Consider the following 12681-nt stretch of genomic DNA (forward strand, 5'->3'; position numbering starts at 1 on the left):
TAGATTTAGGTTGTTCAGCATCCCGAAATACAAGATGGATAACGGAAGACAGAGAAGGTAACCATTTTATCGATATATAAAAATTCAATTTACAAGTAGAATACGCACAGTAATCTTAGGGCACTTAAGAATTGTCTTAAGGTAACCTTAGGAAATGAAAAATAAGAGTAGCAGACTAGAGAGCCTTTTCCAGGACTCTATTTAGCCCATTAGTTGAACTTTAGAGCAACGGTGTATGGTTTCTTTACTAGTGAATTGGATTTTAAATTCTATAACTGAAAATCAACAAGAGAATAATGTTCACTACTTCATTCATTAATACTAGTGAAGAACCAGAGATGGAAGCTTCTTTCCTGTTTAGGTCCAAAAATAATCAGTAGAACTGAACTTAGTTATAGATGTAAGAAAGGGTTGGGCCTGGCTACCTACCAAAGTCTGGGCTACAATGAAGGACACCCCCCCGCCAACCCTGGTTTTATTTGGGAGAAAAAAAAGCAATACATCTTTATATTTTTCTATGATTTTAACTATGTCTTAAGGTAAAAATCTGGTTCTGGCAACTTATTCAACCATGAATCCAGCTTAATTTTCCCTACATTTATTATCAAAAATTAACCAGTTTTCTATTAAATTTATAGATGAATCTTTCCTGGGACAATGTATAGAAACATTCCTTTGCAATTCCCAGACTTGTCACATTTATAAACTGGTAGAACAAGAAATACTCTGAGCATTCCTGGTCAAATAGTAGATCCATAAGTGTGAATAGGTTGATTTTTGCAACCTGACTTTCTTCTGCTGGGATAATTAGATGAATTTCCCTTGTGTTCCAGGTAAGATTTATACAAGCATATCGAGAAGAAAATTGCTGAAGAGAAAAAATTGAGTTTGGGCCAAACTATCAAAGTTAGTTTGAACAAAGGTACACATTATCTCCGCAGTTATTTATCTTCTATACAGATCAAATCACATTAGGAATGTAACATTAAACCAGATATTCATCTCAGTTCTTTATATGCATCACTCTTACATAAACTGAGCAGAAGTTTGCAGGATTCCTTAATTGCATATCTGCTGTAAAAAATCTGGTATGAAAAAACAGGAATAAAAATTGCATATTTTTACACTGATTTTTTATACTATGAAAATAGGCAGGAATACCGACATCAACAGCAGTATCCTAAATACAAAACAAGAACATTTTTAGCTATTTTAGCACTTTTTGAAATGGCAAATTAAATAGACAAATAGAAAACAGAATAAGCCAAGCTAAAATATGGAGTCAACTAAATTTATATGGACATGTCAAAACAGTAAAATAAATGAATTACAAAGCAGTGTTCAAACAAATTTGAATTCAAAACAATTTTCAACTCGAGGATTTGACAGCTGGCTCAAAAATACACGGTGTGCCCATTAAGTAATGAAACAATTGTTACATCAAAACAAAGAACTATATTTGGAATTGTCAATTACATACACTCAAAATAATTTCCCTCCAACTTCACACAATGTTTATATTTGTCATACAGGTGTTTGAATGCATGGCGGAAGTCCATAAACTGAATGGGAACCTCCTTCAGTTTATGGATCGCACCATGTTGGATGTCCTCAATGTCATTGAAGCACTCCCCTTTCGGAAGAGGGAAAAGTCTGTGGGAGTCAAACCTAGTGAACTGTAGGATGTTCAATCACTGAGACTTCGAGGCCAGAAACTAATTGTTGTGGAAATTCTTTCCTGGCACATCACATGAGTGTACAGATGTTGCATTACTTCTAAATAATACTGACTGTTCACTGTGGTGCCCTCAGGAAGAAATTCGTGGTGGATAATTTCAGCAGCATAAAAATGACCATTGTCTTGACACGTGATTTTTGCAACATGACTTTCTTCTGATGGGATGAAGACACTCCACACCATTCCATGCTCTGACATTTTGTTTCTGGATCAAATCGAAAACACCAACTTTCTTCACTAGTGACAATTCTTTACAACACATCATGATCTTGATCAACCATGGTTAAAATTTTGACAACATACAACCCAGTACTCTCTCTCTCTCTGTTCATGTGTCAATGTGTATGGCACAAACCTTGAACAAATCTCTTAAGATTAATCCGGCTGTTTCCTTACTGACACCAAGTCTAGTGGTTATTCACTTATCATGGGCAATAATTTCCCTAGCTTGCACCACATTTTCATTTATCCATGCAGAAACTGGTTGCCCACAGCATGGTTCATCCTCCAGGGACTCTTCCCTCTTTAAATGTTGAAAACCAGGAAAACTGTGCATGGCCCAGAAAGTCATCAGCATAAACCTCTTTTAGATTTTGGTACATTTCTGTAGTAGTTTTTTTCTAATTTACAGTAACATTTTATCACAGCTCTTTGCTCCATGGCACAACTTCTGACATGCTCCACTTACACACTCCTACTTCAACAGCTGCCACTGTGTCACTTGACTTGTGAATACAGCACACTCTAGCGGCAAAAACTATAAACACATTTGCAACTTTTATTCAAAGGGCTGTCCTGTAAAAAAAGCAATCTTATTACTTAATGGGCAACTGTAAAACACTAGATCAAGATTGGAGACCACAGATATGAAATTAGCAAAACAGATGTTTGATGCTAAGATGCCAAAAGAAGACCAAATATAAGATGTGACACTAACAGTCCCGAGAGAAGACTAATTTGGAGAAAATGGTTGATAGTAATGTAAATTTTTAATGTGTATGGTCTAAGGGTCAAAGCTGTATAACTGAGAGGAGACCTCCACATAGCCTTTAAAGGAATGCGGAGAACCGACCAGGGCTTCTGACCTAATGTCCAATCCTCACCTTCTCGTGGTGCACCCTGTTGGGTATCTACTTTGATACTGAACGAACGAGGATGGGCTGGCAATTTGGGATTTAGCCGACCAAATTGTATTCTTATTGGTTAAACCAAAATGAAAAATGATGGTACAACATGACAAAATTTCATGCCGGCTGGGGCGTCGCCCGGTTAAACAAGGCCCCCGTTGTTTTCGCCAGGGAACCAGGGCGAACAGCGAAAAGTCAGCTACTGGAACAAATCTGAAAACAAACCCCCAACTCAACATCACCAGAGTTAAAGATCGGTACTATCAACGTAAGAAGCCTGAATGGCAAAGAAATGGAGCTAGCTGAGGAATTAGATAAGTACCAGATCGACATAATAGGGGTGACTGAAACAAAAAAGACCAAAACTGGTGAGATCTTTCTGAGCAATAAATACAAAATGTTATATTCAGGCAATAACAATCAAGGAAAAGAAGGAGTAGCCATAGTATTCAACACAAAATACGAGGCTAATCTTCTTGAATGGCAGTCAGTCTCAAGTAGAGTAATGTGGGCAAATATGAGAATGGGGAACTGGACAATGAGACTTATTTGTGCCTATGGTCCCACAGAAGGTTCTACTAAGGTAGAAGTGGAGGAATTTTTTGAGGCTTTAGAAAAAGCAACTGACACAATGAAAAAGGAAAAGTTGGTCCTTGTAGGGGATCTAAATAGCAGAGTAGGAAATGATTGTGAGACATACAAAAATATTTTGGGAAAATTTGGAGAAAAGAGCAAAGCTAATAATAATGGCAAATATCTGTTGGATTTCTGCTCAGGACATGGACTGGTTATTACTAACACCATGTTCCAACATAAAAATGTGCACAAATTCACATGGAGAGAAGAGGCTAGGAATAAGAAAAGTCTCATTGACTATGTTATTGTTGATAGTGATGTTTTCTCCCTGGTGCAGGACACCAGAGTGTACAGAGGATTTGAAATTGGAAGTGATCACTATTTAGTCTTGAGCAGGATAAAATTGAATTTCATATTGAAAAGAATAACATGTAAGAAAGTTTTAAAGCGAATAAAAGTTGAGCAGCTCTCAGATGTAAACTGTAGACTAAAATACAGAAATATTATTGAAAAGAAAATGAAAGAGTTTGAGAACAGGAATCAAACCTTGGAGATTCAGTGGCGAACTCTGAAGGAAACATTGATTGATTCTGCCAGAGAGGCATGTGGTGAGGTTGTGTGCAAAGATAAAAAAATCAGAACTCCCTGGTGGACACAGGAAGTTAAAGAGGCAGTGAAGGAAAAGAAGAAAGCATATCAAAAGTTCCTGGCAAATAAGTCAGCTTTTACTCTTACAGAATACAGAGACAAATGTAAGAAAGCTAAACAGTGTGTAAAACTAGCTAAACCAAAGTCATGGGAGGACTTTGGCAAGAATATAGAAAATAAATATCAAGAAGGTGGCAAAATATTCTGGAGGTTGTTGAAGAAGCTTAGGAATGGAGGAAAGAGTGCTGTAAAAGGAATTAGAGATGATAAAGGTGAAATGAAAACAGGAGAAAAAGATATCCTTGAAGTATGGAGTAATTACTTTGAAAAACTGCTAAATGAAACAAGCAGTGATGACAGCACAGTGATAAAAAACACTGACCAGGCATGCAGTCAGGAATACATATCCATACTTGAAGTAGAAAAAGCCATCAAAGGCTTGAAATGTGGAAAGGCAGGAGGAGTAGATGATATTCGACCAGAAATGCTGAAGTATGGTGGTATAAGAGTCTTACAGTGGCTGCACTGCATAGTTCAGAAAGCCTGGACAGAGGGACGAATTCCTGATGATTGGAGTAGAGCTCTAATAGTACCCATATATAAAAAGGGAAATAAAACTGAATGTGAGAATTACAGAGGTATTTCCCTACTGAGTGTTCCTGGCAAGATCTATGCAAGTATACTTGAGAAACGGTTGAGAAGAATTGTGGAAGAAAAGCTTGGTGAAGAACAAGCTGGATTCAGGCCAAATAGAGGCTGTCAGGATCAGATCTTCACTTTACGACAAATAGTCGAGAAAGCATGGGAATATAACAAAGATCTGTATTTAAGTTTTGTCGATTTGGAAAAGGCATATGACAAGGTGCCAAGAGAGAAGCTATTCAATACGCTGCAGTTATATGGTGTCAATGGGGCATTATATCAAGCAATACTTAGTCTGTATTTGAGTTGTGAGTCAGCAGTTAGAATTGAAGGAAGTACAGGAAGATGGTTTAATGTTAAATCTGGTGTGAGACAAGGATGTACATTATCCCCTCTGTTATTCATTATCTATATGGATCACATTATGAAGGAATGTGGTATTAAACCTGATATCAAAATTGGAGATGTTAATGTCAGCTCTTTGCTTTATGCGGATGATGTTATACTTCTAAATAAATCCGCTACAAGTCTGCAAGATTCTCTGACTAAATTGAATAGCTGTTGTAATAGATATGGTATGAAGGTTAGCAATAAAAAGACAAAGACAATGAAAATAGGCAGAATCATTGAAAATGTCAACTGTGTTGTGAATGGAGAACCTGTGGAACAAGTAAAACATTTTAGCTACTTGGGCACAATTTTTACTGAAGATGGTAAACTAAATATAGAAATAGACAACAGAATCAGCAAAGCTGGTATCGTGGGAAGTCAATTGAATAAATTCATATGGAATAAGAAAGAAATTAGTCGGAACACTAAATTAGCTGTATACAAAACTGTGTTCAAACCAATTTTAACTTATGGATCTGAGAGCTGGGTCAGAAGTAAAACACTTGACCAAAGACTAGAGACCGCAGATATGAGAGTCCTGAGAAAGATTAGAGGCGTGAACAGATGGCATCAATGGCAATATCATATTAAAAATGAGGATATTAGGAAAGAACTTGACATTGTCAGCATCCAGGAATGCGTTAGCAGAGCTAATCTCAGATGGTATGGTCACTTAAATAGAATGGGAGAGGAAAGATTAGCAAAACAAGTGTTCTCTGCCAGGTTGGCAGGAAAACGACCCAGAGGAAGACCAAGATATAGGTGGATTGATACGGTACAAAGTGCCTTAGACGATAGAAATATAAGAACTGATAATGTTGGAGTCTTGACAAGTAACAGACTGATTTGGAGGAAAATTGTAGATAGGAAGTTAGTAATGATGTGATTTTTTCATGTAGTACTGTCATATCCTGTACACCCCTTGAGGGTACATGGCAGGAATTTGATGATGATGATGGTCATAGTATCCTGTACACCATATCTAAAGGGGGTAGTATACAAGATACTATGGGCTGTTTTAAATAAAAGGCATTATCTCTCACTGTCCCAAATTATTTTAAGAAATATGGTGTGAATTAGTAACTTCATCAATAAAGAAATTATGACCGATGGAAGTAAAAAGAAATTACACATAAATTAGTTACTATGCTGCAATTGCATAAAGAATTAAGAATTGTCAAATGCAAACCTTTTCAAAGCCAGGCTCATTGAAGTATGGATTTTCATTCATTAATGACTGTATAGAGATTAAAACACTAGAGATACTCTGAGCAGGACTCCACGAAGGTCCGGACCAAGTTCTGAAAAAAATTTTACATTTAAATTCAAATTAAAATTCAGTCAGAAAATCATCAAATGACATCTCTGTACATAGAATACAAACAATGTTCAAACATACAGTAATTTATATTTTAAATGGCACAAAACCTAAAATCAATAACATGGTACTTCTCAATGCCAATCCAAGGTACATGATCTCAAAGGTTGTCATCAGACCTGTACATGTCAATTTTTTTATTTTTATTATTTTTTAATCAATTAATCTCATTAGTTGAAAGTAAGTTAAAGAGCCATGCTACGTTCATGGTAGGTTTACGTATAATGCAGAGAATTCCTTTATAATCTGCCAGTCTGGTTAGCATACCTGATCTCCGATCAATAGGTCACAGATTCGAATCCCACTGTGGGCATGGATATTTGCGATTGTCTTATCTCGTGTACTGCTATAACCTTTGACATTGTGCAGTATGGCCTTCACTATCCTTGTGCCATTAAAAAAACTATCAATCGTCATCCTTTATATCTATAATGGAAAAGCTGGAGATATAACAGTATTAGAGTTCCAAATAAAATAAAAGTAGACATTGAAGAAAAAAAAAAAAAAAAAGGGTTATTAAATATGGTTGTTTCCATATTTCAAATGGCAAAGCAAATTAGCAAAAGACAGGCAACAGAAGGCTCAGAAAGCTTGAAGTTAAGCTTTCTCAGTATTCTCAGAAAGTCCATCTACTCTGGTGGAGAACCACTGAAACCAAGTTTTATTATTATTATTAATGAAATCTCACCCATGAAAGATTTGTAACCTATAGTATATATATATATAGATCCGCGCAGTTAGCCTGGTGGCTATGCGCTTCGCAACCATATGCCTGGGGAAGGAGTGTCCTAGGTTCGATTCCCGTCGGTGACGTGAGGAGCTGAAGGATCTTCCTCAGCCATAGCCAAGTTAGCCAGTCTTGGGCGTGGACAGCAGGGTTTTTTCCCCAGTTTATTCTGGGGTTTTTCATCCTGCAAAGCAGGCAAACTGGCCTTGAGAACTCAACACTACAGGCCATAAGGCTGACCACCTTATCCTGTAAACAGAGTGAGGCCCAATGATCAATGGATCCTCGACACCGCAAGGTAAAAAGAGGGTATAAGGAAGATGATGAGTATATTTAGTATGGTAGATTGGCAATATGGACTAAATAATTTGGAACTCTGAACCACTGATCACACAATGAATTTTTTTTTAATGTCACTTCAAGCTTCCAATTAAGTGACTGTAGTCACAACACCAAATGACAAAAAAAAAAAAAAAAAAAAAAAAAAAATTGCCTCTTAAAGTGACTTTCAGATTTGTGGCACAGTGGGATTCAAATTTACAGCATGTTCTATCTGACTGGTCCACAAATCAACAAATCCTCTCAATATGCTGATTTGTGCTGTTGCAAAGTAAGCTATTGAAAATTTTTGACAAAAGATCCAGAAGCTAACTCAAAGGAAGTTCACTATCACAAACCATTTACTATAATCAAAAATTCCTGATGTTTCTATAGAAATTTTTCATTATATTAATACTTTGCAGATTAATACCTGACCAAATTTACGGACTAAAAATAGCAGTGATTTATACTAAGCTGATGGCTATGATGGTTGTAGCAAGGCATACACTAGGGCCAATCAGTTCATGGTGGGAAAGCTGGGATATCTATAGAGGACTTTGGATGAGGATAATATTGTGTCTGTCTACAATCATTTCATAGCTGCTTTGTATAGATAGCAAGATAGCAAAACAACACTGTAACTTGAAACTAAGAACATTGTTCTAAGACAGGGAAAGATCTGTACAATTGATAACTTCTCTCATAAGCACCACAAACAAATGTGATGTGTCTATGACAAGAAAGGCTAGATAAATCTCATTTTAAGAAAGGATTCAATTCTGTCTAGTGATGTGTCATTACAAGGGTAAGGGAAATGTCATGTCAAGGAGCCAGGGCTCGTACAGTTTTGCTTCAATAAGAGCAGTTGTTTAAAAAAAAGTTTATAAGTTCAAGGTCTGAATGTTCTAAAGTAAGTGCATAGATGTAATAGGCAAGTTTTTACTTTAAATTTTTAAAATCAAGTTATAAAATTTAAAACGGATAAGCTTTTGATTAAATGGAAAAAAACTAACCAACTGCAAGTGTTAAGTCTCACATAATCTATGGGTGCGTAGTTGCTTTGCACAATAACCCCACACCATGTATGATGGATAAGTAAAATTTCTATTATGCAATAACATCACAAAAAAATAAATAAAAAACAAAAAAATAATAATAATTACTTATTTAAGAAAATATTGACCATATTTATGATCTTACACTAGGCTACTATGGTGACATTTTAAAAATTTCTAGTGTTTAATCGTCATTCATTTTTGTACTGAAGATGCCTATAAAACATGTACAAAAATTTGAACAAACAAGTTTTTTCATATCAGTTTTTTATTGTTAAAAATAAGTTATGAATAACATCCAACTTCTAAACATGTCAACAAGAGTGTTTGGACTAATTTCTCTCATATTCTGCCATGGCTGGCGTGCCTGTTCTCTAACCAACAGACTGCAGATTCGAATCCCACTTGGGCATGGACGTTCGCGATTTTCTTTAGGTGAGAGACATACTCCCCGCTTATTGGAAAGCTGAAGTGGCTTGAAAAAGTTCATTGTTTGGTCTCTAGAGTGGGGTTTCCAGACTATGTAAAATATAAATTTAAAAAACAAAAATGAACTTTTTCATGCAACTTCAGCTTTCCAAGAAGAGTATTCCTTCTTGGTGTTTCCCCTGAGCAATGAAGGTCAACTACCACCTAGTGGTTGAAAGTTTTTTTCACTTGGTTATACTATAAATCAAAGATGCCAAGAAATTATATTCTTGGTTTCATTCCTTATCCCAGTGTAAGCAAACAAAGGGCTACTTGTGTATAGAGACATGATCTCACATCCATTTGAGTGTGTACAATGTTATGCATTATGAGAAAGGCCACCACCCAGAAGAATGCCAAGACAGAAGTCATATATTACTCATATACAAGTAGTGAAAAGGTGTATCCCATTATTAAATTACTCTGGATCAGAGATCGATTTTGATTCGCTTGGTTATACTATAAACTATAGATGCTAAGAAATTATATTCTTGGTTTAATCCTTTATATAATATTATCATCATCATCATCATCATCAAATTCCTGCCATGTACCCTCAAGGGGTGTACAGGATATGACAGTACTACATGAAAAAATTACATCATTACTAACTTCCTATCTACAATTTTCCTCCAAATCAGTCTGTTACTTGTCAAGACTCCAACATTATCAGATCTTATATTTCTATCGTCTAAGGCATTTTGTACCGTATCAATCCACCTATATCTTGGTCTTCCTCTGGGTCGTTTTCCTGCCAACCTGGCAGAGAACACTTGTTTTGCTAATCTTTCCTCTCCCATTCTATTTAAGTGACCATACCATCTGAGATTAGCTCTGCTAACGCATTCCTGGATGCTGACAATGTCAAGTTCTTTCCTAATATCCTCATTTTTAATATGATATTGCCATTGATTCCATCTGTTCACGCCTCTAATCTTTCTCAGGACTCTCATATCTGCGGTCTCTAGTCTTTGGTCAAGTGTTTTACTTCTGACCCAGCTCTCAGATCCATAAGTTAAAATTGGTTTGAACACAGTCTTGTATACAGCTAATTTAGTGTTCCGACTAATTTCTTTCTTATTCCATATGAATTTATTCAATTGACTTCCCACGATACCAGCTTTGCTGATTCTGTTGTCTATTTCTATATTTAGTTTACCATCTTCAGTAAAAATTGTGCCTAAGTAGCTGAAATGTTTTACTTGTTCCACAGGTTCTCCATTCACAACACAGTTGACATTTTCAATGATTCTGCCTATTTTCATTGTCTTTGTCTTTTTATTGCTGACCTTCATACCATATCTATTACAACAGCTATTCAATTTAGTCAGAGAATCTTGCAGACTTGTAGCGGATTTATTTAGAAGTATAACATCATCCGCATAAAGCAAAGAGCTGACATTAACATCTCCAATTTTGATGTCAGGTTTAATACCACATTCCTTCATAATGTGATCCATATAGATAATGAATAACAGGGGGGATAATGTACATCCTTGTCTCACACCAGATTTAACATTAAACCATCTTCCTGTACTTCCTTCAATTCTAACTGCTGACTCACAACTCAAATAAAGACTAAGTATTGCTTGATATAATGCCCCATTGACACCATATAACTGCAGCGTATTGAATAGCTTCTCTCTTGGCACCTTGTCATATGCCTTTTCCAAATCGACAAAACTTAAATACAGATCTTTGTTATATTCCCATGCTTTCTCGACTATTTGTCGTAAAGTGAAGATCTGATCCTGACAGCCTCTATTTGGCCTGAATCCAGCTTGTTCTAATATTATTTTATATAAAATAATATATATACAAGTATGAAGATACTTCATGGGCAAACTTTGTTTGCTTACAATTGGATAAAGGAACCACGAATATAATTTCTTGGCATCTTTACCACCTAGAATTGCCAGTTGTCAATTTCCTTTAACTAAGATGTATACTGGATGTTAGTTAGTGGTTAGTTTATATCTATTTGCAGTAATTTGTATTTTTCTAACCTCTGGATGTACTGGAAGGGAAAAAATGATTTCTGACATTTTCTTACTGATAATAAATAACCTCATAACAGCATTCAGAAAAGAAATAAAGATGGTCGACTTATATGCAAACTTTAAAACTTTAGTTAGAAAATTTAAATATTTAAGTCTATTTTAACAGAATATTATCACAAACTTACCCCAAAATGCTGAGGCACACCTTGCCATTTTTGTACAGATTGGGGTTAAATCTAACCCTTCCTTCTCCAGTGGTTACTAATTTTACTCTTGGTGGCTGAATTGGATAGTCAGGTGGACAACGAATTAGGAAGTAAAAAAATCCCCCTTCATATGGCGTATCAAAAGAACCAGTTATAAGGGCATGAATCTAAGATAAAAAAAAAGTGTATGAATAAATGTTATAAATAAAAATTGATTATGTAAATTATGATACTTGAGCTAGAAGAATAGCAATTAATCAGAATTATTGTTATTATTACAAGATACTTCATGGAGTCCTTAGACAGATTGAGAGAGGACCTAAACATCATGCCAAGCATGAACCAACATTTGTGCAGTATTTATCATACTTTGCTTTTAACGCATTCAGTCATGGCACCCACAACACTGGCAACCTATTCCAATCATTCACAACTCTCCAAACAAAAAAATGTATTTCTAACACCTTTGCTAACTACTACACTATTGCCAATTTTCAAGATGGCCCTGGTTCTCCCACCACTATACCTGTTCTGAGAAACTCCCCCTTGTATTAATTTTGTAAAAATCCTTCAGTAATTTGTATGTCTCAACATTTTATCCCTTTTCACCTGTCAACCAATTGTTATAACCTAGAAATTGGCAACCTATTTTTGTGAGGTTCATTCCCTAGACCTGCTACCGTGTTGGTCACTAGTCTCTGGATCCTCTCCACCTCATACTCATCATTAAGAAACCCAGGTGACCAGATCTTCATACAGTAGTCAAGAGGGATCTTATCAAGGCTTGATAAAAAGGAATAATAACCACCTGCTTGTCTCTAATGGATGAATATCATTCTTAAGCTGGAGCTACAAAAAAAAGTGGAGGGAATGTACAAAGCACAGCGACAGTTGAGTTGGATAAAGTTAATGAATTTACAGGTGATACTGCTGGACTTTGCAAAAGCCTTTGATAGGATACAGTATGTAATTTCAATTAGTAAATTGCAGCACATAGGGATTGATATAAAGTTGGTAAAGTGGATAAGAGGGTGGTTGATGGAGAAATATCATAGAGTAGTTTATTCAGGCATCAAGTCCAGAAGAAGGCCTGTGACTAATGGTATGCCACAGGACCTTGTTCTTTACCATTACTAGTTAATTTGTACATTAATGATATAGGAAAGGATCTGAGAGGAACTGTTCAGTTGTTTGCCAATGATGCAAAATTGGATAGAGCAATAGCTGATACAAATGTTAAAATTTTGCAACATGATTTGGGTAGACTGCCAGTCTGGACAAAGGAGAATGGATGTCAATATAATGTGGCAAAGTGTAAGGTTATGCATTTTGGAGTGAAAAGATTACCAGCTAGTAACCACATTCCAGGAAATTGATGAAGTCAGGAATTTGGGAGTGTTGGCAG

At 35.9% G+C, this 12681-nt stretch overlaps 1 protein-coding gene across 1 annotated transcript in view; it reads right to left on the bottom strand.

Annotated features, from left to right (window-relative positions):
* Positions 1-12681, bottom strand: part of LOC150093159 (ubiquitin-conjugating enzyme E2 Z-like) — a 61706-nt gene that overhangs the window by 14584 nt on the left and 34441 nt on the right. The window contains exons 3-4 of the mRNA XM_090413403.1: positions 11256-11443; positions 6311-6422 (exon numbers count right to left, since the gene is read on the bottom strand). Of these exons, the coding sequence (XP_090269529.1) occupies positions 6311-6422; positions 11256-11443 (300 nt within the window). The remainder of the gene's footprint in view (positions 1-6310; positions 6423-11255; positions 11444-12681) is intronic.

Source organism: Typopeltis vanoorti, chromosome 24 (genome assembly GCF_054136105.1).
Source record: "Typopeltis vanoorti isolate ZY-2024b chromosome 24, IOZ_Tvanoo_1.0, whole genome shotgun sequence".
Classification (NCBI taxonomy): Eukaryota; Metazoa; Arthropoda; class Arachnida; order Uropygi; family Thelyphonidae; genus Typopeltis; species Typopeltis vanoorti.